The sequence below is a fragment of the Desmodus rotundus genome, chromosome 9, assembly GCF_022682495.2.
Source record: "Desmodus rotundus isolate HL8 chromosome 9, HLdesRot8A.1, whole genome shotgun sequence".
Lineage (NCBI taxonomy): Eukaryota > Metazoa > Chordata > Mammalia > Chiroptera > Phyllostomidae > Desmodus > Desmodus rotundus.
In genome coordinates, this window is record NC_071395.1 from 31625131 (window position 1) to 31648789 (window position 23659).

The 23659-nt window shown below is 43.3% G+C and overlaps 1 protein-coding gene across 1 annotated transcript in view; it reads left to right on the forward strand.

The window, feature by feature from the left end:
* The window catches only part of GALNTL6 (polypeptide N-acetylgalactosaminyltransferase like 6), an 850890-nt gene that overhangs the window by 695929 nt on the left and 131302 nt on the right, over positions 1-23659 (forward strand). The window contains exon 7 of the mRNA XM_024569059.3: positions 308-491. Coding sequence (XP_024424827.2) covers positions 308-491 — 184 coding nt within the window. The remainder of the gene's footprint in view (positions 1-307; positions 492-23659) is intronic.

Here is a 23659-nt window from a genome sequence, read left to right on the forward strand (position 1 = left end):
ACAGGCTGGATGCACTATAGAATGACAGATTGGGGACAGGTCAGAGCAGAAATGTGACAGAGGTAAAGCTAAATGGACTTCTGCAAGTCTCCCTGGGACATAACTTTCTTAAAAGAAAAGAACTACACACTAGTGTTGCCTAATCACGGTCCCATCACAGTGAGTCCGGCCTTTCAAACAGACTGCGTTCAAACCCGGCTGCAAGCATTAGGCATTAGGAGGGATCTGTAGGCTTCTCTTTGCTGAAAAAAATGATAGATGACCGAGGCAGGCATGTCATTTCCTATTTTGTGCTTTCATTTTTCAGACCAAATTGCACTAAACCACAAAACCATCGTGTGCCCCATGATCGATGTCATTGACCACAATCACTTTGGGTATGAGGCGCAAGCTGGGGACGCCATGCGAGGCGCCTTCGACTGGGAAATGTACTACAAAAGAATCCCCATCCCTCCAGAGCTCCAGAGGGCAGATCCCAGCGACCCTTTTGAGTGAGTAGCAGCTGAGGGAGGGGCCCAGGGAGAGAGGGCAGGGAGCTCATGGCAGGGTGCCAACTCGGGACCCATGAGGAAAATGATCTCTAACAAAATGGGATAAACACAGGTGGCAACCATTGCAAAGCATTGGAGGAAGGGCAGACCTAGTGCTATAGAAAAATCACAGGCGGCACTAGGTGTACGGATCACCCTTCTCGACCTTTGCGAAGCATGAGAGAGCGGGCAGATGTGAGTATCAGGGAAAAGCAAGGTTACCAGAAATGCAGGGCGAAGGAGCACGTAGTCTCCTTTCGATATTCTCTTAGATGTTTTCTTCTTAAGTTCACTTGTCTCCTTTCCTTTTCCTTTTCCCTAGAGGATTGTTTAAATTAACTACTTCACTCTTCTTTTGGGGGGATATGATATACAATATGGAACAGTAGTTAAGCCTATGTTCTCACCCTGTTGGGAATTTCCCCTTTCTGAGGAAAGCGCTGTTCCTGAGCAGATGTTCTCCTAACTTACTTTGGGGAAATCAATCAAAATGATGTCTCCAGAGTAAATAGGTTTTGATAACCCTGCCACTAACTTAAGTCCTACATAGATAAGAACTTACAGCAATCTATTGATTTCTATAAAGCTGAGTTCTTTTTTTTTTTAGTGTGGACATAAAAATTTGTGCATATCAAGAAAAAGAAAACCCAAAGTAGAGCTTATTTTGGTAAACTATTAGAACCATAAATGGTAAATAATGTACTTTTTCCAAAAGTTAGCCCGCATATTGCCCAAGACATACTGTTATCTCACCCTTATTACTACACCTTTTGATCTCATTAAACTATTTATAATTTTAAAACTATTGACCTATTATTCTCAGTGCAGGAAAAATGTGACTGAGGCTTTGCACACTCTCTAAGAGTCTGTTTTAAGAGTGTTACTATCAGTAGTGTCTTTTCCTTAATGACATGGGCTATAAAAGTTTGCAGCAGAGATGCTCCCAGAGACAAAACCACTTCTGCAACAATAGCACTTTAAATTACAATCATCATTTGACAAACACCAGGAAAATATTTTCTCCAATTCTAGTCTCTAGAAAGATAAACTGTTGGGAAAGCAAAGGGGATTTCAGAAGATGTTAGTCTGATAAAAAGGGATAGTAATCTTCTTTTATAAAAATAATATGAAGTATTCTCTTTAAGCACACAAAATGTCTGAGGTTAGGCCTCTTCAGACTCTCAAATTGCTAGAGAGTTTTTGAGAAGAAATAGGAAGGCCTTTTGTTACTTTTCCAAATGCTCTGGTCAAGATTTCAAGAATATTCGAAACTATTAGAAAAGTTTAGTGATCTCAGTGGAGGAGTTTCTATTAAACACTTGAAACCAGCCCCAGCGGAGAGTCTTCAGAGCATCTTCCTGGCAAAGGGGCTGATGGGAGGATTTAGAGCCGGATTGGGGGAAGATACAAAAGGCCCTTAAATACAGCGGAACTGTTATTAGGTGGCAGAAGACAGAATAGTAAGTCTAGTTGTCACTTTCTGAGGTTACTATGTGTTAAGGGCTCGAATTCATCCAGATGGCTTTTAAAATACTGCAGCGGGACTGGGTTACAATGTCCTTCTCACAGGGGCTCCTGCTTTCTGCAGAAAGGGTTCAGAGAACTCTCAAGGAGATTTCAAAGGAGACATTTAAAAAGCATTCTCAGTGCCTGCACTGACAGTTGGAATACTTGTCAGGCAGACCCTGGCTGTGGCTATCACAATATCAGGCACCTTGCCACCCCAGAGGCTGGCAGAATTGGTACTTTCCAGAATTAAATTACCTCTTGTTCCTGTCACCTACTTAGGTGGTTGCTGTCCTCTCCAGAATTGCATTCATCTTTGAATCTGACTGCCTTTCTGTTTTAAGTCCCTTTGATTCCAATGAATGTGGACAGTTTAGCCTTTTATAATAAATGTAGCTTCCAGGAGGTGTCCACTTTGATGCTCAAGACTGCTTTTGCCTGCCTGATAATAAAATAATGGTTGCCCAAACACCTCTGAGCGATATATAAGCAATTCCATTATCAGCAGTCACCTGCATGTGCTCATAAGCAGATATGCTTTAGGCTACAACTTGCTCCCCTAGATGTAAAGCTTTAAGATACACAGAAGGAATGCAGTCTATCTATTTATCTCTCACAACATTTAGTGTTTCAAGTGGCTGCTTCGAAGGGTATACGGTTTTCTCTGGGAGGAGGGGGAGAGGAGGATGAAAAGATAGGAAGAAAGGAACCCAAGAGTAATACAGAAATGTACTGCAAACCCTGGGACTTTTCGTGCAATTGTGCAAACATGATCTTTCTGTAGCAAGTTGGTCAGACGTCCTAAGTGACAAGATCTGCATTCTCTCATTAATTCTGCCATTATTTGAGGTTTTCAGTGACTATAACTATTGACCACAGTAGTGTTTTTCTGTCTGCAAAGCCTGTGAAATTAATGGGGCATGGACAGTATTTCATTGTTGAGTTGAAAGTTTCAGAGTATTATACTATTATGTAAGTATAAGTATTACTTCTCAAATATTTGATTTCATTTACAATGCATATATGATCCTGGGTCATGATATAAACTGTACTTCTCATTATTGCTCATTAACAGACTCAAAGTCTACTAAATTCCTAACTGGGAATCAGAACCTTCATTGCTCTGACTAGGGAGAGAAGGGAAAGCTGGTAGATAACTGGACAGGAGAAAAGAATTACTCTATTGGCAAAGGGCTCTCAGACAGACTGCTCCTAGAAAATGAGAGAAAACTTGATATTCGTAGTTTAAGTTATTACGTGGCAGACACAATTCTGATTGGACTGGGTACATTTGATAACTTGTCTTTAAAAAAACAAAATATTCTCCTTTTCTGGTGGCTTATTTTATAATGTAATGCTTTAGGAAATTATTATTCATGGTTTTTAGAAGGTTTCCTTATTCCCAGTTTGTCTCTCAATTGAGGCACTTAGAAATGCAAGCCGTTTCTGTGTGACAAAACCTATTATGCTCCTTCAGTTGTGATGACACAGGGGAAGATGTTCGTTTGCATTCTGACCACTAACTTCTCCAACATTGTCTCGGTATCTAAAAGTTTAGAGAGGACCAGAAGAAGTTACTTTGTCCAGCTTCCCTTTAATGTAAGCAAGCACCAGACAATGTCTATGAGATGACCAGCATCTTCTTAAATTCATCAGGATGTAACATTTGCAACCTCCAAAGACGCTCTGTGCCCTTAGGCTAACTGACGGAGAAACCTTTTCTTTTGTATTAAGAAAAATTTGTCTCCTCAATCTCAAATTTTCCTGTTTGAGACACGGGAATGTCTAATTCCTCTTTGAGGATAAAGCTGTGAAAAAATTGAAAACAGCTACTATGCCTATCCCTCCCAAGAAGGGGGGGAAACAAAACACCACCTTTTCTCAAGCTAAGTATCTCTAGTTCTAGCCCCATGACTCCCAGCTCCTCCAGAACCCTGTGGAAGAGCATGCGCTTCGATGTAATTGTTCGACTTGTGTGCATTGTCTTGACTACTGCCATCTTCATCCATGTTTGCCCAACTGCTTCACAAGGAGAGTGTGAAACAGTCCATCCACCGTATCCAGTGCTCAGGCCTGAATACATGAGTCTGTCAACCATAAAAATAAAGTTAATTTCTAGGGAATTTGTACTTGTTGCTAGAGATCATGCTTCCTTTTGCTAGGTGCAGTCAATTCGGCAGCCCATTCAATTTTGCAGGGTCACTGCGTTGTTCAGAATTCACTCCATCCTGTCTTTGAATTGTAGAGAAATTACTTTTATTTTGTTACAATCTTCCTCAGACAGATCTTCACAATTCCTCCAGATTTCTAAATCTGAGAGTTTTGATCATCACGGATAGAATTTGTGCACACAACCATTAGTGAGGACGGACATTCTCTATTTTCAATTTCTATATAGCACCAACCGATTTCCAAAATTTTAGAAATAAGTATATCTATACTTGGGGGCATGGACCTCATAGGCTACAAATGCCCATTTACTCTCCCAGAAACCCTTGTGTCCCCAGACACATCAGTTTGGATTCAGTGACTCGTCAGCCAGGCCAGTTACCTAGCCCAGGAACATCCTAGGACAGGCACAGCAACTCCATGGCCTGCTGTAAGGCACCTAAAGGTTGGCACTTCAAAAACCAAAGATCCCCTGAGGGTCTAAGGGCCAAATGTAGCATCCACGTGGGCTGATTCTACAAGCCAGAAGCGTGAGGCACAGCCCATGCTACAGTGGATAAAATCTGACCTCTCCGTCACAGAGAACTGTGTCACTGTTGCAGGGAAGTACAATGCCTTCCAGTGTCTCCTCGTGTCCTCTCCAGGGACAGAGAGCAGATCAATTCCTGGGAACTTGCTCTCTTTTCTACACAGGAGTATGGCCAACACCATAGGAAAACCATTGCCTCTTGGGTAACAAATATAATGTCATGCTAAATTAAGGTTAGAATATAATTGAATCAGAAAAAAAATGTGCAAATAATCATAAGTTTATCAAGCGAGGAGAAATTTGGAGACAATTCAAATATTTACTACAGAGCCTAAGTGACTTATCCAGTGTCACAATTAATTAATTTAGTAGCTCCTACTAGAGTCTGGGGTTGCTGTCTCACCCTTCTGCGTTGCATTCTTTCCTCCCCGCCATGGAGGTGGGGAGGAAAGTAAGAGTTTTTGAATGTCTGCTACTTTGAGGCAAGCATAGGGCTAGGAAATTTCCTTATAGTACTAACTCATTTGCTGTCTGTCTCAAGTCTATGAAACCAATAATACTGTAAATTCTGATGGGGATTGAACTGTACCTTTGATTACTCAGAATTTCAAACTTAAGACAATCTCTTACTCCAAACTTCTTCTACATGGATTTTGACCTAACATTGGTCATTCTGAATTTCATCAAAATTTGTAAGGAATGGAAGTGACTCCCCATGGAAATAGAGCCTGGTCAAACTATGAATATAATGCAGGATGCAAAGAAAAAGGGTCACTTTTAAGGTCTTCTCTATTTTCACTTCTAAGCTGAACCAGGCATTGCTCATCTTCCTTTTGTTTCTGTCCAGGCCTATCGGGCCACCTCAAAGCTTGGAGTATGAGTCTGGTAGGGTGGGAGGGCTTTGTTTACACTCCGCTACTCAAACTACACCATTGTTCTTACAAATTTCACTGCGATCTTCAAGCGGTTGTTGCCAACCTTTTCCTTCTTTTCCTCAAAAGGTTAATTAGGTTGATGAATCCAAATTACCACAGCATGAGCTACCTCAATCCCCAACCAGATCATTCTCTACAATTAAGGTTTTGAAAGTGTAGTCTCAAGTTTTTGAGGTCATTATGTTCGAAAACATATTCATTGATTTAGTCCGGTGACGAGTTCCAGGAGAGTAAAACTGGACTGTAGCTCTCCAAAATCTCAACCACAGATCTCGTCTCAACTCCACATTATTCCAGAAGTCTCTCAGTTAATCTAACCAAACGTCCTATCCTATTTGTCTAGTGCTCCACCTTATGGAAAGCACCTCACTGCACTCTCTGTGTGACCCCTTGTAATAATCCTTTGATGTAGGTAAAGTAGCTATTGTTATTTTTCCATTTTTGCAAATAAAGAAAGTGAGAATCAAAGGAATTAAAGAGGCAAAATGAGGACTCCAATCAACATCTTCATTCACTCATTCAGATATCAAATCTTAGGTTTAATCAATAATCTCATTAGATTCAAATCAATACCTTCTTTTAAGCATTCAAACTTTAAATCCTAGAGTTAATCAATACTTTTCCCTTCCTCTCCTTTTGAAGAGAAGGTTAGACACCCATTCAGTGAAGTAGTTTTATCAATTAATATCTCATTAGTGAGTCGGTAATGAGAGCAGGAAAGGAAACAGATTGCCTCATTCTCCCTACAGTTGTTCTTATTGGTAGACCAAACTGGAGCTGATAGGTTGAAATGTCAGCTTTTAGTTTCTTCCTAATGAAGGGAAATGTCAACAATGCCAGCTTCTAGTCTGTTTATAACAAGATCTAATTCAATATTTGACAACTGCAAAAGGACAAAATGTTTAGGGAAAAATCCTGTCAAATTTCTAAATGCTGTTCTAATCTACAGAGGGTGAGAATAATAGAAATGGCTCAAGGGTCTTAACAACTAATCAAAACATTGAATAAAACCAACCTCCCTCAAAAGCCCAAAACAAAACTCTATTGAAGACTTCTATTGAGGCATTTCAGTTCAGCAATGCCTCACAGGCAAGTTCCCCAGCAAACTTGTTAGGTACCCATCTCTCCCCTTTGAAGACCCCTCCCCATTGCTGGGTGCTCTTTGGCTCTCTGGGGGAATGACCATCTCATCAACAATTTTCACGCAGGGGTGGTGACAATATTTTTCCCTTGTCGGTATACATTCCTCCAAAATGACTATTCCTTTCCTCCTTCACCCAGTGGGCAAGGGGCTACCAATTGCTTTCTCCTTTTTTAGCATCCAGAGTCACATTAACGAAATTAGTTCCTAAATTCACAGTCACAGCCATCATTGTGCTGGCGCTGTCCTGCTCGTCTTTCCTCTGCCTTGTTCCCTTGAGATGTCTGAGTTCCTGGGGCGGCTCTGCTTTAAGGTGCCCTCTTTCTGATTTCTGACCCTGCCTTTGGACTGTCGAACGTCTTGTTTCTGCCCCCACTGTCTTTAAAGGTCACCCCATCCCAGGACACCTGGTAGGTTATGCTATTTCAAAAGGAGGTAAGACCTGGGCCTTCATCCTGAGACAGAATTTCATCCCTGTCTGCCCATCATTCAGGACTGTGGTGTAGGTAGAACCCTAGAACACCCTTACCCTTACCATGACTTTTGTTCTAACTGCTCCCATCCTTGTTTCTTTGGCGACATCTCCTCTTCAACCTTGGACTTCTGACTCTCATTCCTGGTCTTGATTCACTGCTACCATGTTTGTCAGCTCCTCCAGAGCCAGGCCAGGACTGAATTCCTCACCCCAAGCCCCCCTGGGCAACATCCGCCAGTCACTTCTGGACCTCCAGTGCCATTCAATAGTTAGTGATATACCTGCACCACATCAGACTTAGCAACGGCTGCCTATGTATTAAAGACTTGTGAAGTTCACAAACCCGGAGTGATGAATGTTTGTGTCCCTTTACCTGTTCTTTCAACCTTTAACCACTTTACTATGCTTCCCACAATATGTTCTGAGTCCATCTTCCTATCACAAGTATAATAACTGTTAGCAGTGCTCCTCCCCCACCCCTCAAAAGTCTACCTACATTCCCTCTCGTCCGGACTGGTTTTGGGTTCTGTGCTGTCTAAGATCATCACACCATGTCCAGATCTCCTGTTTCTGGCTCCTCAGCCTTCTTTCATCCACGTTCTGCTTGGAGTTAGCTGCGGAGGAAACATCTATGATCCTGTGTAAATATTGTCACCACTCCCCTTCCCGTCACGGTTCAGCAACATATATTCTGCCCCTAATAACACCATACTGGAGCACAGCAGAATTTAACAGAATTCCCTGTCATTCACCAACTTACACCTTCCTTCCCAGCAGAGAGGAACATAGACCTTGGCCTGGCTGCACAAGGCTTTGTTTTCTTACCTGAGGCCCCACTGCTAAAATTCCTCCTTCAGCTCTGCCGTCTTCTCTACTTCCCTGTTCCGGTCAACTCCTTTTTATTTCCCTCTAATCATTGCTAGCATTGATATGAGAATGGAAACTCCATAAGGGCAGGGAGGGTGGTTTATTCACTTTATTCAGCACTCAATCAATAGTACCTAGTACTTACATACAACAGCACTCAATATATTTACTGAATGAATGAAATAAATATCAAGTTCAGGAGTGGACATGGCCCGAGAAAGGAGGTCTGTTTGGAGAAGCGGTGACAGTCTTCCAGGAAAGGGTACCAGCTGAGAAAAGTGCCCTGGTGCAGCACTGTACTCACAAAGCACAGCATGTGCAGTTTCACCAAAGACGGGTTTGGACACAGTGGAGCTTCTTGAAGGGGAGTGTGAGAGAACAAAGAAAAAAAAATGTGCATTAGGCCAAACTTCAGAAAGCCTTTATTCTTCATGTAGAAGGGAGATGATAAACGAATGTTTTAGAAGAAAATCTGGCTTTCCTGGAATCATTTACATTAAATTGACAATCAAAAACATTTTTAAGACCACAATTCAGGAGATAACAGTACCTTTAACAAAAGAAGCCAGTTCTTAACTAGGTAATGGTATTGATCTTTCAGTTCTGCCTATTTCCAACAAACACCAAAATGTGATAAGAATCTAGGGATGTCTGTTTGCAGACACGGGCTGGAACCCAGTGAGGTTAGTGGGCTGCAAGGGAGCTGCCTGAAAGGCCATGGTGAAGGTAGGGCTATTATGGGCTGGTGGACTTGGTGGAGGTCATGATCTTAGGACTGGAGGGTGGATAAGTATAGAAGCTTGGAGAACATGTACAGATCAGGAAGTCCAAGTACAAAATCTAAGCTGTACATGGGGATGTTCTGATGCAGCCTTGAAAGTTTGTATTAGGAGAAATGATAAAAACTCCAGTTTGCATCCAGGAATCAGCGGGCAGTGGTCTGATGGTGCTGGGGTTAGGCTCGACCTAAGCAAAGAATCGGAGGACGGAAAGGTTTATAATGTGACCCAAAGGGCTGGACTGTGGGCCAGTTGAAAGTCTCCAGTCCTGAATTTCTCTGCCACAGAGGCAGATATAATTACATTATCATTAGTATTATATTGGTATCTTATGTTATTATGATAATTACAGTGATGATGATTGTGTTATCATTATATGTATGGAGATAACATAATTATGTACCCCATAACAACATTTTGGTCAATGATGGACCACCTATACAATGTCTCATAAAATTATAACAGAGCTGAAAAGTCATCACTTAGGGTCATCGTCACTGTCTAAATGTGTTACACATGTGTTTGTGGTAATTCTGGTATAAAAAGCCTATTGTCATTTGTATAAAAATGTAGCACTTATGAGGGGGGACCCCCAAAAAAGGAATTATCTTCTGGAGAGTGGGCCCCTTGTAGCACAGACTTCCTGCACTAGATGGGTGTTCTAGGAACCCATCTGTATCAGTGTACCAGCTGGCGTTGTTGTGAGAGGCTGCGTTCAGCTTCAGTGAATTTTTTTTGAAGACTCTCTCAACACATTTGCCCATTTCATGATGAGTGACTTACAAGTGCACCTGCCCACATCATGCTGAGTATTCAGCAGTTTTTGACAAAAAATGACATGAACCTCATGCCCCACCCTCCTTATTCATCCAATCTTGCCCCAAGCGACTTTGTTTGTTTCCCAGATGAAAAAAGTCCTCAAATGGAAACATTTTGTCAATGTGGAAGAGGTAAAATCAAAACCAGCAGAAGCCCTAAAAGGCATCAAAATCGATGAGTTCAAAAACTGTTTTGAGCAGTGGGAAAAAAGTCTCGATAGGTGTATTGCATCAAATGGAGTGTACTGTGAAGGTGACTGAAGTTTAAACATGTAAGAACAAATAATACACAATTTTTAAAAATAAATTCCAGGGTTTGGGGCCCCCCCCCCTTGTATGATTACATAATTCTTAAAAATAAGCAACTATGTTACTGATATGTGTATTTTTCCTATACCTTTTGTATGTTTAGATATGTTTGTGTTTATAAATACTTATCATGTGTTGCAATGGCCTCCAGTATGCAGTGCAGCGATGTGCTGCACAGGCCCATAGCACAGGCTGCACCGTGCAGCCCCGGCGTGCAGTGGGCTGTGCCGTCTAGGTCTGTGTGCACGTGCTCTGGGATGTTTGCTTTAGGGAAAAAGTGCCTAACGACCCAATTCTCAACCCATCTTCCTGTCATTAAGTGATGCATCACTATATAAATTTTGCTTGTAAATCTCTCTAAATTATTTTTCAAAGAAAGTGGGTAGCTGTAAACACCAGGAGCGAGAAAGAGATAGAGCCCCACTTTGCGTCTATGCCGATGCCTGCTGCGGTGGGCGGTCTTCGTGCCAGGTCACATGTGGGCGTGGGTGAGTGTCTTTGTTTGGTCAGGCTGCTCTAATGAAATGCTGTGTAGTGGGTGACTCATAAACAACAGAAATTTAGCTCTTACAGTTTGGGAGGATGGGAAGTCCAAGGTCAAGGTGCTGGCAGACTTGGTGTCTGTTGGGAGCCCGCTTCCTGGTTTATACACAGCTGTCTTCCTGCTGTGTCCTCACCTGGCAGAAGGGGCAGGGGCGCTCCCTGGGGCCTTTTTCGTAAGGGCACGAACCCCAGTCATGCAGTGTCCTGGAGCAGGACCTACAGTGAGGCCACATCCTCAGAGGCACTGGCTTCAGCCAAGACCCCCATTTCCTCCCTCCAAGAAGTACTCAAACGATGGTTATAATGCCAAATGGCAGGAACAAGAATTATTTTTGGTCTAATATTTCTTAGGGTAGATCCATCTGGAAATACATTCAGGAGAAAAGAACATCTATTTTTATTTCTTGGAGTGTCCGTAAAAATTGGACAAAGTGAACTCTTGAAGGAGGGAGATTACATGGCCTAGTCCACCAGGAAGGCAAAGGCCCGAGCCATCTGTCAGGATGGACGGCCTTGTGCTGGCTGGGCCGTGGAGACCCTGTGTCTCCAGGCTGCAGTGTCTGACCCCAAAGTGACCTCAAGGGCACCTTCCAGATCAAAGTGTCTTCAGTTATGGACCTCCGTGGCGACAGCAAGATGTTGGTTGTTTTCCTCCTGCATCTGGGCTTGTTCTTCCTTCAGTAGGAACTAGAAAGGGAGATGAGGAGAGTGGACTGGGCACGGATCTTGCTCGTGGAATCAGTGGAGCTGGGGCCGAGGGGCAGGAGATTCCCAAGGCCAGAGGGTTCCTCCAGCTGCAGTCGACTCGGAGGAAGACTCACCCAGGACTTCCAGATGTGGTGCACAGAGGAGAAACGGAGCCACAAAGGCCCAGTTAGAAATACAAACGAGAGGAAGGGCTACACGATAAGCCAAAAAAGAGGAAGTAGACCTGCAGAGCATGAAAGGAGAGCACAGCAATGGAGGGGAAAGGCTGTGGCCGGCAGGAGAAAGTTGGGGTCTGCATTGACAGGGTGTCGGTGTGGAGCCAGCCATATTCCCACCACCCGACCCTCCCCACACCACAGGTTTAAAAGTTAGAGAAGAGAGTGCACTGGCTCAGTTCTTTTCCTTGGCTTCACACAGCTCCAAAAATGAAATTTTACCTTTTTACAGTAACAGACATCACCTCATAGACAATAACCCTGGAATATATCACTGGTTTCAAACACACAGTCACAGCCCAAATGCACACACAAGGAGCCTTCTTTATGACCCCGCTCAGTGGAGCCCCAGAGCGGTGTCTGCGCAGGGCCGCAGGCCTGCGGCTGCCAGCGCATATGGACGGACCCAGGGCAAGAGTGCAAATGTGGGCCCATGTGGCTCTGCCTAACCATTCAGAAGTTATTCATCAAACTAGCAAACTACTAAATTTTGTTCTCTCCTCCTACCTTGATAAATATACCTTCAAATTAACCTGGAAGGCCAGTTTCTGTATAGAACTCCTCCTGGAAGCTCCACAGCTGGTGTGGCCATGTGCCAGCCGTGACTGATCCCTTTCCCTCCCCACTCATTCTGTCTGCCCCTCCACAGCCCATGGACATGAGCAGATGGACATCAAAGCCCACATGCTCTGCTCTGTCCACAAAATAGCCATTCTTTGGCTACCCCACAGCCCTCAGATAGAAACTCCAAGCCACTGGAGAGGAGCCCCAGGAAAGAGAATCAGAGAGTGCCGAAGGCCTTAGAAGCAGGCTCAGAATCATCTGCTTAGAGAACAATGCAAACTCAAGCGCCCAGTTTATAAGAGGTGTGCAGTCACTGGTGGGCACATCCCTTCAGCCCCCGGGAATGCGCATCCTGTGAGGAGGGGGACACCCCCAGTTGGCCAGAGCACAGGACCTCTTTCCTGAGAGCAGCAAACCCTTCATCTGCCAAGTAAATTCCTTCTGATGTCCAACTCAGCCAGGTAAATTCTCAGTCAATTTCAATTCCAAGTCAGTCCATTCAAAAATCAAATTCCGCATCAGGATTGTTTTCCTTTCCCAGTCGCTCAGCACACGTTTCTTCAGTCTCCTCTCCAGGATAGCATATGGATACTGGGGAGAGCCATGCAAGGGGAGAGGGTCGTCTGCAGTTGTATCTTTCTCAGCTGGCTGCTGCTGGGTTCAGACTGAATGTAGAAGATCTTTACAAAGAGGTTTTGTTCTCACTAGACCCTTAACTTAGTGTCCATGGTTGTCAGGTCTCTATCTGGTCTGTTGGCGTGGTGTGGACACCCCTTCCTCGGACTCACCCTTCCTCAGATTCACCCCTACCTTGCTAAGTGCTGGGGCTGGAGACCCAGTTGCATGGTCTAACTGGTCCCTGGCTTTGGTCTGTCTAGCCCCAAAGCTCAAAGACATGCCCTTTTTCACCCTACAATATGGTTATCCCTGTCTGGTCCTCTAGATTTTAACTTATCTATCTACCGCTTGTCCTTCCCCCCAAAATTCAAAAACATTTGGCTCTTCTCCACACAGGTGCAGGCTAACCTGGAAGGCCTATTCTCATGCCCCCAGGCTGACTAAGCACACCATACCGCCCATTCATTCTAACAAGCTGCCTTTTGTTGGTCAAAGTCTCTCTCCTGGCTTCTAGTAGCCTCCTGTGTTCTTCAGCTTGTAGCTGAGTTCCCTCTAATTCTCCAGAGTCATATGGTGCTCCCTCTGTAGGTATGTGAGATGGAACCCAGGAGAAAAAAGTTACAAAATAAGAGATGAATGCAAAGACATTCACCATCCATCTAAATGTAGTATCGCAAGAAGAAAATGTGTGTGTGTGTGTGTGTGTGTGTACATGAGAGAGAGAGAGAGAGAGAGAGAGAGAGGGAGAGAGAGCTCAGTCCGCAAGGGTGTCAGCAGAGAGCATGTCTGCCTGGCTGGCGGCTGAGTCTTTACCACTTCACACTGTGACTGAGGACGTAGACACTGAGTAAGTCTTGCTTGTTTGAAGACACGAGTGAAGAGTCGGCATTTGCAGGGATGCTCTGTACTAGATCTGTCCTTCCACTCACCCCTTGGGACCTCATTGCTACTCAGGCTCTGGTGCCTGTTGCCTACTTTCTGACCCACAATGGAAATAGATGTTAAAATATGTATTAGATGGTAAGTAGAGATACAGGGGCTGTATCCACAATAAGTAGATTATTTTTGTGTGTGTCCAAAATGAGAAAATACACTAAAGACATTCAAATGCATATTTATGCCAAGTGAATTGGAATACCATAAATAATGACTTTTATTAATCACAATTGAGCAATTTTCTATTCTTTGCCTTTTCAGAGCATAACAAATAATAGACATGCCCTTTAAGTAATAGATTTCCAACATGCTCATGTGCCTCTAATCTTTCATTCTTGGCATCCAAAATATCACCTAAGCACACTCTGAACACTATTTCTTGGCTCCCCGAACATGTGATTCTTCTTGGTTTGATGAATATTTCCTTTCAGTTTTATTTTAAAAATTCCCTAGAAGTTATGGATAACTAAACAAAATCTTAAAAACTAAATTTTAAAAATCTAATTCTATAGACTGTGCTAAGTTCATAAAATAAACTGAAATTCTGGGCAGCTGAAAGAATTCTCTGAGAGACACATGATCCGATAAAGATGCATATTTATTTTTGTTATACATAACTTATCTAGAACTTAACACACATTCAAATGAATTCCACAGCAAGACTGAAGACTTCTCAACTGAAGTCATAACTACAGCCCGAATAATTTCACTTTACCAAAATACAGTGAATCTAATATAGCAACAAAATTCATTAAGACTAATGCATACACTAAAACAGTTAAAGAGAATTTTTTCCTGAAGTTCTTCTTTTGTGCTGTGCTTTCCAGTGCCAGATATAATAGAATACTTATATAACCAGGGCTAAGTGTTCCTGCCTAAGGAAATATCTGAGGATGATTGGCAGTACAGAGATGACTGATGGATCAAACCCTTGGAGAGGCCCTATCTTTTTATTTTAGAATTACTGTAGAAATCTAACCTACAGGGAGACCCCTGTTGCTGTGATGCTCAACTGAGCCTAAAAAAAAAAACGGTCCAAACCCCAGTTTGCTCAGGCTATTGTTTGTGTTATACCGCCACCTGCTGGTAAGAGAGGTAAATCAGTGTAAAAGAAAGCAGACAAAAAGTGGAAATCTTTGTTTTTGCAGAGATTTCGATTCTGAAAGGTAATGCACCCTGTGTAAATCAAGACAAATAGCTTCCAGAACAAATGTCTAAAGTGTCCCAAATTAAAGAAAGACAAAATAAACCTCAATTGTAAAATCATCAAGTAGCCACTCTGTGGCATTCTTTAGAGGTGAGTTGATGCGGTGGCAAACTCTTCCTGCTCTCCCCTGTAGCAAATTTTCCTGAAAGAGTGAGGAGACAGAAAAAGATCCTGAGATGCTCGAGGACACTTTAGGGAGGTACAAGGAGGTAGATGGTAGAAGACAAAAGTGGAAATCAAATGACCTGGGTTCACTGATTTGCTGTAGCAATAATGAGTGTTTCCTGGGCAGACCCAGCTGCCGTTAATTCATTGTGATCTAGAACCCAGCGTGGTAAGAAATAACTGAAGGCTTATCTCTGCCCTCTCTGCTTGTCCGCTGGTGAAGACACAGCCACAAACACCCACAACACACTGTGATGCGTGTGCAGTGGATGTAAGCTCTACACCCGACTGGGGCAGAGCAAACAGGAGGGCCTGAGATCTGGGCTGCACCTTGAAAGATTAGCACAAAAAGAGGAAGGCGGTGGATGAGTGTCAGGAACACAAAGGAGAACAAACAACTTCCAGCAGGAGGAAGCTGGTAAAAAGCCCTAAAGGGAAATAGGTAGGAAATGGGAGTGGAGGAGTGGGCACTGTCCAATTATGAAGGGCCAGCCACAGGCTGACCCAGGTTGGCCACATGCTTAATTTGTCATCTTGGAAAATTGCTTTGCTTCTCTGGACCTTGTGCTCCTCCTCAATAAAACACAAGAGTATTGACCTTGACGGTTGCTAATGTCCTAAAGCCCTAAGTGCGTATCTAAGCACTAAAACAGTCTAAAGTGACCTCAGAAGCCATCTGTCCAGGAGCTGTTTACCTCTGAGGGAGGGTGTGTATATCAGAGGAGGTGTCACTGTGGCCCATCTCCCCAACTGTGGGACCCACAGCTGGGTCCCTAAAGGTCAAAAGGTTACTCATCCTAGTTACTAGAATGGCTTCTGTCCTTTATTGAGCCTCCTCTAACTGCCAGTTGCTGTCCTAGATGTTTTCCTTTTGTTGACTTTAATTCTCAAAACAATCCTCTAGCTAATCATTATTATCACCATTTAACTGACGAGAAAAATGAGACTTATGGACGTTAAGTGACTTGCTCAAGGTCACACAGTTAAGTGGCAGAACTGAGTGGCAGGTCTGTCTGACACCACTTCCCAGCAGTGGGGTGGCTCTCGGGCACTATGCATCTGTAACATGAAATCAATAATGCTAATATCTGCCTGCTTCAAAGAATATTGCATGGGAATTGTGGAAAGTTCATTATTTACCCCCAGGTTTTCAACAAAGCTGAACTGGGATTTTAAACATAGAATGTAATTCCACCAATATATGTTCACTGTGTGACTAGCATGATAACATATTTGAAATCGGACCATCCTACTGCTTCTGGAGACTCTAAAGGGCTTTCTGATGTGACGTTTTGTCGTCTCTACCAGTAGCAAGCCCTGATTTAATAAGATGTGTGGTCTACAAGCTCAAAACTGCCTCTCTGAAGAGCAGGCCTCACCTGGGTCCGTCCCTTGGGCAAGTCTCCGCCGTCCTCAGCAAGTGTGTGACCCAAACCCAGGATCGGACGAGTGTCCCTCCTTGGCAGGCTTGCTTCCCACCAGCCCTGCTCCCAGAGTTGGATGCGGGGAGTGGGTGGGTGGTTAGAGTGGGGCTGGCCTTGGGGCCTCCTTCCCCTTGAGAGCATATCTTAGCATACCCCTTACAAGCGAGAAGATAAGGCCAGCTCTTAGCTGGGATGTTAGGGAGGCACTTCCTCCTCTTTATTCACTTCTCACACCCTGTTTTCTTCATCCCCACACTACAAAACAACCAACTACATCCCGGCAAATGAAACTCAAACCGGTCCCTAAAGCACCCAGCCTATAGCACTTCTCACCAAAGCCTGTTACTTCACCGTGAGCTCACCCGTCTCCCCCTCCATGAAAACGCTCACTCCTTTAACGCTAAACTAGACATATGACGTTCAAAACTTGTTTTCATTTAAACACATCCATACTAAAATATGTATCTCTAAAGCAACCCTTTACCTTCTAGAACTGGATGCTTAATTACCCAAGTGAATTTCTCTTAGCTTGTCAGGAAGTGTAGAGAAGATATATATGTTTCCATAATATTTTCTCCAAAGTATCAAAATGATTTTTTCAAACACCACCAAATGAAATGATGTAATTTTACTTCAAAATAGTATTGAAAATACTATTGCCAGCATTAATAGTGACACCCCACATTTGTCTAGCAATTTATAGTTTGCAAATTAATTTTATTTGTATTTTCTATTTGATACTCCTAATAATTCTTTGAGCAGCCTTTTTAAGTATTATAATATCTATTTTATACATGAGGAAACGGGTATCTCAGTGTCTTGTTCAAAGTCACATTGTCAACTAGTTATTGAAGCAGAACCTAAACCCAGAAATCCTGACTCCAAGCTCTTTTCATTTGTGGGAAATGCCATTTAAAAATGTTCTAAAAAGAAAACAGGAGAATTAGAAAGTGAAATATGTTGCTTAAAACCAGAAAAACAGGAAAATGGGTTGTAGCCAAAGTCACCTTCTAACCAACTCAGCATCCCGTGTGCTTGGTTTGGGACCTTTCCATTTCAAGGGACCAGAACCCAACTCCAGACAGCCTGGGTAAAAAGGGTGACTCACACAACTCAGTTGCAGAACAGACAAGGGCCTTGCTTCCAGAACAGCTGGATCTGAGCCTTGAATACCATCTGGACTCACTTGTGTCTCTAGTCTCTGCTTCCCCCATCTGGGTGGCTTCCTCTTCCAAGACTGACAGGAAAGAACCGTGGCTGCAGGCAGTGCTGGTCTCAGCAGCTCACAAAAGACTTAACTTGCCCTAGCCTGATTGCAGCTGCTCCTGCCCCAAGCATTACTGCCAGGGGAGAGAAGCTGTGATGGGCAACCCCACGGGATCACAGGGTGTGTGTGTGTGTGTGTGTGTGTGTGTGCGCACGCGCGCACACACATGCACGTGGAGTTACCCACTAGGACACTATAATTAGTGTCTGTTATTCCTGGCCACAAGACCAGACTCCAATCCGAATATATAACATCCAGCTTATACAAGTTCCTCAGTAGGTCAAGTTGTAAAATTAAAGTGCCCAATATTTTTGGTTCTCAATATTCTGGAAACCTTACATTGACTTGTGGGAAAACTGTAATTTAAGGGAGAAATTATAACCATTCGTCATTCTGAAGATACTGCTCTCAGTGGATACCGGAGAGCCCTGACACTGCAGACAAACTGGAGGAGGCATCTTTTCCCGTCGCCCAGCACGGTCCTAGAGAGCGCGGGCTAAGGAAACCGAAGCAGGTGAACTCAGCCCTTGTGACCTGAGAATCCTGTTAGGCAGCCCGCTACCGTCTGGCTCTCCTCCCCCGCCTCCCTGCCCTTTGCAGGCTCCTCATTCTCTCACACTTGAGCCCCATCAAGATTAGTCAGAAGGATTGATTTGACCAGGTACCAGTCACTTACATGTAGTGTGAATGTAGGTCATTACTCTCTCCCCTGAAGGGCTCTAACACAAGTTCCATTTTGCAGTAACAGAATGTTACAAAGGACTTTTCCTGCCACCTAGGAATTATGGTTTAAACCTCAAAACTGGAGGCTTCTTTTATTATCAATAAATAGCAAAAACTTTCTCTTTCTTTGAAGAAACACTTAACATCTATGAGATGGGAGGAGTCTGCTTCCGCTCCCCACCCTAATTTAAGAGAAAAAGCCCCCAGAGAACTTCTCGAAGGCACTGAGAAGAGAGATTACAAGGAGAGAGGCATTTTATTCTCTGTTCAGTCTGGTTAGCCAGCTGGGTTACAGAAAAACATCTGCCCATTCTGGGTCCCCTCCAGACTGGCAAGGAAGAGTTTCCCAGAGAGCATCACATGGCCCAAGAGTGGCCAGGCTGGAGAAGCGAACCTGGTGGGTGCAGTTGTATGGGGAGGTCTGGAGGCTGGAGTGTGGCTGAGCTACTCATGACAAGAAAAGAACAGGCAACTGAGGGAGAAGCCCACACTTTTGCTGCTTCTGCCATTTGTCAGGACAAAGACAGGGAGATTCCTCGTGGACCAAGTGAGTAGAGAACCAGGCTTAGGATTTATCTGAAGCACGTGATGTAGGAGAACTGCCTGCCAAGGAAATAAAGAGATGGGTTGCATTGCTGGGACAGGAGTTAAGGGCGGTGGTCCCGAGAGATCAACATGCCAGAGAAAGTATCAGTAGTGTCGGAAGAGCATCCTTGTCCTAGTGGTAACACCCTGTACACAGGTTCTCGCACACTCACCTGCTCACATTCACAAACTCACAACCTGATTGAGAGAGAACCAGTGTTTGGGCCTCACTCATGACAAAAGAAACCCCGCAGCCAAGAGGGATCTACCGACAGGACCAGCTGAGTCAGACGACCCCGGGTCCTTTCCTCTGATTCCTCCTTCTCCAACCCTGGGGAGCCAGGATGAAAGCGAAGAAAGAAAACACAAAAGGAGAATGAAAAGACATCTTTCTCTAACTTCTTGGTGGCTTGTGTCAGGACCACAAGTGGGACTTGTTTAAGACAAGCTGTGAATTGGATGAAAAATTAAAAGTTTTTCTTTCTGATTGAATGAGATTTTTTTTAATACCTATAGAAGAAACTGTCCTGGCTGAATTCAGCTGTAGCTAAAGATCTGGGGCCAGCTCAAGAGGTCGCCAAGGGGCAGGAAGGGTAATCTGATAAGACGTGTTTGGCAGCAGTGATGGGAGAGTCAGAGAGCAGTTTTCTGATTGTACCCTACCAGGTTCTCACTGGCCAACAAACTGCCTGCGCTGCACTGTGTCTCTAATCATGCACTGAAAGGCTCTTCTGCTGGTAAAGGAATTATTAACAGAGCAAGCAAGAGGGAGAAGCATTGATAACTCACAAAATAATCATTGATCAAGCGCTTTACATAACATGGTGCTAGGAACCTCCATCTGGTGATGGCTGCTGTTTGATGCAGACCTGGAAGGACCAGATGTTGAGAAGGTGGAGGAGAAAGGTGAAGCCATGCCAGCTGTAGGTGGTGTTCTGAGCAGATGTGGAGTTAGGTTCAGGCAGAGATGAGTGACCTGGTTTGAGTGGGTCATTGGCTTCCCGGGGAATTGTTGTCAGTGTTAAAGCCAAAACGATGGTGGAGTCCCAAAGCATGTGATATGTTTAATTTTAATCTTACAATTCCAGATTTTATTGTTTAAATAAAATCATAGGAGAGTACTGAGCAGCACGCTGTATGATCCCATTTGTGTTTTTAGGGAAATAACTCTGGCAACAGGGTACAAAGTCCAGAATGGTTGGAATCAAAAGAAACTAAAGGCTCCCAGATTGGTCAAGAAATGAATGTTGTGTACGGAATGAGGCCAATTATGATTGGCCTCAATTATGACTTCCTCTGGAAATGGGAAAACTAGGACAGATTCAAGAGATAAGGTAGAGAGCGGTAAGACAGACAAGACTGGTCATTGCTTCCCTGCACAGGCTTATCTCCGTGAATATATGTTTGCCGTTCTAACATAGAGCCAACAAGACTTCCACAGAAGCCTCTTTATTCCCTAGAAATGTAGCGGTCCCAAAAGGCCAGCCAGGCCATTGACTCCCCAATGCCCAGATGGGCTAATGAAGAGTCAGCTTCTACTTGATGATGCTTTGGCAACTGGAGCCACTATTTCCTCGGGAGTAACAGGGTCACATCTCCTGCCTGGCAAGGCAAATGGCAGAAACAGCTCTGTCTCCTTCCTTGAGCCCCCAGTAGAACTGGAAAAGATCTCTATTCCAGTCCCTAGCAGGTGGACAGTAGGAGGCTTCCCCAGCCCATCCATCTGTCCACTTCATTCCACATGGCCCTTCCTTACTTCTACAGTGATACACAGAAAAGACAAATCATCAAAATGAATGTTACTTGTGAGATATTTTTCCTTACTCGGGGAGATTCTTGTGACCACCCCAACTAGCAAAGATCGTGACCCACAGGCTGTGAGCTTTCATTTGCCCTCATTCATACCCAGTTTAATGTCACCATGATATCCTTATGGGGACTGGGAGAGTTTACTGTGTATTTTTCATAAATAATTGTGCACTTTTATGCAATGCCTTTCTCCAAAGCCTGATTCTATCAGCCTGTGTCTGGGGAGCAGCTGTCAGTTACCCTGGCAAAGGCTTCCTATGAGTTTTGGCAATTAGATCAAATTGGAAACAGAAGCCCAGACATCCTGAAGAGGAGAAAAATCAATGTAAATAAATGTAATTTCTAAATAAAATATGCTTTTACCTAATTGAAAAGTCATTATCAATTAGCCAAATGCAACTTTAATCAGACATGAATGATTGAGGAATTCTATATTCAGAGGAAGTACACAGGTTGGCATTTTAAAACCCTCATGTCTCATGCTATTAGCCTTGAAAACCTTTTACCAGGCAACTGAGGTGTGAGTTTTAATTCCCAGTATCAAACCAAGAATAAAATTATTTTAATTATGGTCAACTGGGCAGAAACATGGATGAGCTAATTGCTAAGCAGTAAATCTGCATTCGGTCCCCGAGAGGCACACCTGAGCCAAGTGCTTCAATAATTCATTAAAGCACTTCCCTGTACATCAATTAGCAAATCATGTGTCTTGATTATTTTACTTAGGGAAGTTACCCTTGTGAAAAAGACTTTTGCCAACCATCCAAACATGGAAAAACCCTCTCACCTATTATATATTTGACTTTCATAGGCAGGATGTAAAATCTTGCATCAACCTCCATTATCTAAAGCCAAAACGATGGTGGAGTCCAAAAGCGTGTGATATGTTTAATTTTAATTAAACAAGGGCACACTTGCCAAAGGCAATATGCAAAATAGTTACTGGGGGTACAGACCCGCCAACTTTATGCCGAATTGTGGGTAGGTGGGTTTGGGGCCTCTATCTCTCCAATTCTTGTTTTTGCCAGGAGTTTAGTAGAAAGAGTTGCTTCAATTGGCTTTAAATATCCACATATTTGTGGTCCAGGATCATATCTTAGCATCTCTTTATCCCCATGATGCCAAACTCAACGTCTCAATGTCTATATATAGCAGATCATAAATTGATGCTTTTTCCATAGGTCATTTGTGACTAATAATCTATACTTATTGTTATATTTCTATTTTAACCAAAACACCAAAGTAAAAAATATTATGAAAGAAAAGAAAAATGATTGAATAATACAAAAATAAGGGTCATGAAATGGAGAAGAAAAAACTCAAAGGATATTTCTCTTCATACATAGAGAAGGCATTTCACAAACATCTGCTGGGTAAGAACTCTACAAAAGATGAGGGGAATAAGAAAAAAAAAATTTCAACTTGGGGCCAATGGTTTTGCTCACACTCCCAATAAAAAGGAACAACATTTACTTACTGTGAAATTTAACTCTCCTTCCTATACTAATCCAACTCCCTAGGGCAAAGATAATTCTAAACTCAATATTGCTGGATTAATGGCAGCCAGAGAAATATAAATAAGAAAAGACAACTGACTGATTCAATAGTCAAATCTCAATAGTTTAGAACTACCTTCATGGGGTTTACTAACTTATCAAGAAATTCTGAGTATTTCACCCTCTGTAATTATCATCATTATCAACACTCTTCTTGACCTACCTGGATCCTGAGAGCCAGTGATGACACCAGAACTGAGTGCGTCTACTTTTAGATAGAGAGATCCACTACCCTTATTTTCTCTATATCTGCGTTTGAAAGGAATGGCTCCAAAATGGGAGCTCAATCTAGTAGACCTTTGTCGTGCAAGTTTGCACAGCATGGTAACATACCTTCTAAATTTGCAAATCTCAAGGTGGGAAGTAAGGGGCTGGTAGGGCCAGGGGGAGCAAGCTCTCAGTGCTTGCCTCCTCCCCAGCTGTACTTGTGGTCTAGTTGAGGTCAACAGGAACTTTGAATGTTGAAAGAATTGGATCATGTGCTCAGGGACAGACAAAGATTATGTACAGTGGCAGCAGCAACTGGGGGGTAGAGTCAGGAGTAAGGAGCCCAGGATAGGACAACAAGTGTCCAGGTGGGCAGAGAGTCCAGCACGCAGCAATGTGCCTTCAGGGATGTGCCCGTGGGGGCTGTCCTTCCCAGGATGTTGGCTGGGGGGGGTAGGGGGTGGGACGGGCTGGGACTTGGCCAAAACCTCACTCTCTCGTTTTCCACCGTGTGCTACACCTGGACAATTCTGTGAGCCGCCTGAGGTCCTTCTAACAAAATTCCTCCACTGTTTAAGTTAGACAGAGGGATTTGTTTTGTATGCAGCCAGAGTCCCTTGTTTGTAAGGAGCATAAAATACAATTCTTAAAGAGTGTAAATTTCTGGGAAGTGAGGTAGTGTCAGATACAGAAGTACGAGACACAAGTATTTGGAAATTCCTTAATATTTTTCATGTCTTACTCCTCTCTGCTGACAGTGATTTCCTTAGACATATATGAATAATTTCTACAGTCACCAAAGAGACTACTAGGAGCCTATTTACACTTTTGAAAAATACTCTTTGTCAGCCTGATTATAATAAACGGTAGTCATTAAATTTGGGATTTAGAGAAATTTCCAGGTAATCACATTAACCTGTCCCCAGAGGGAATAGGGGCGGAGGAAGAATGTCAAATTAGATTCTCCAACTAGAGAATCTATCAGTAAAGGAGGAAAGTCTAACTAATTTAGAGTCTGTTTCATTATACATGCTACAAAACGAGTAACTGGCTTTTTCATTTGGAGGTATTTAT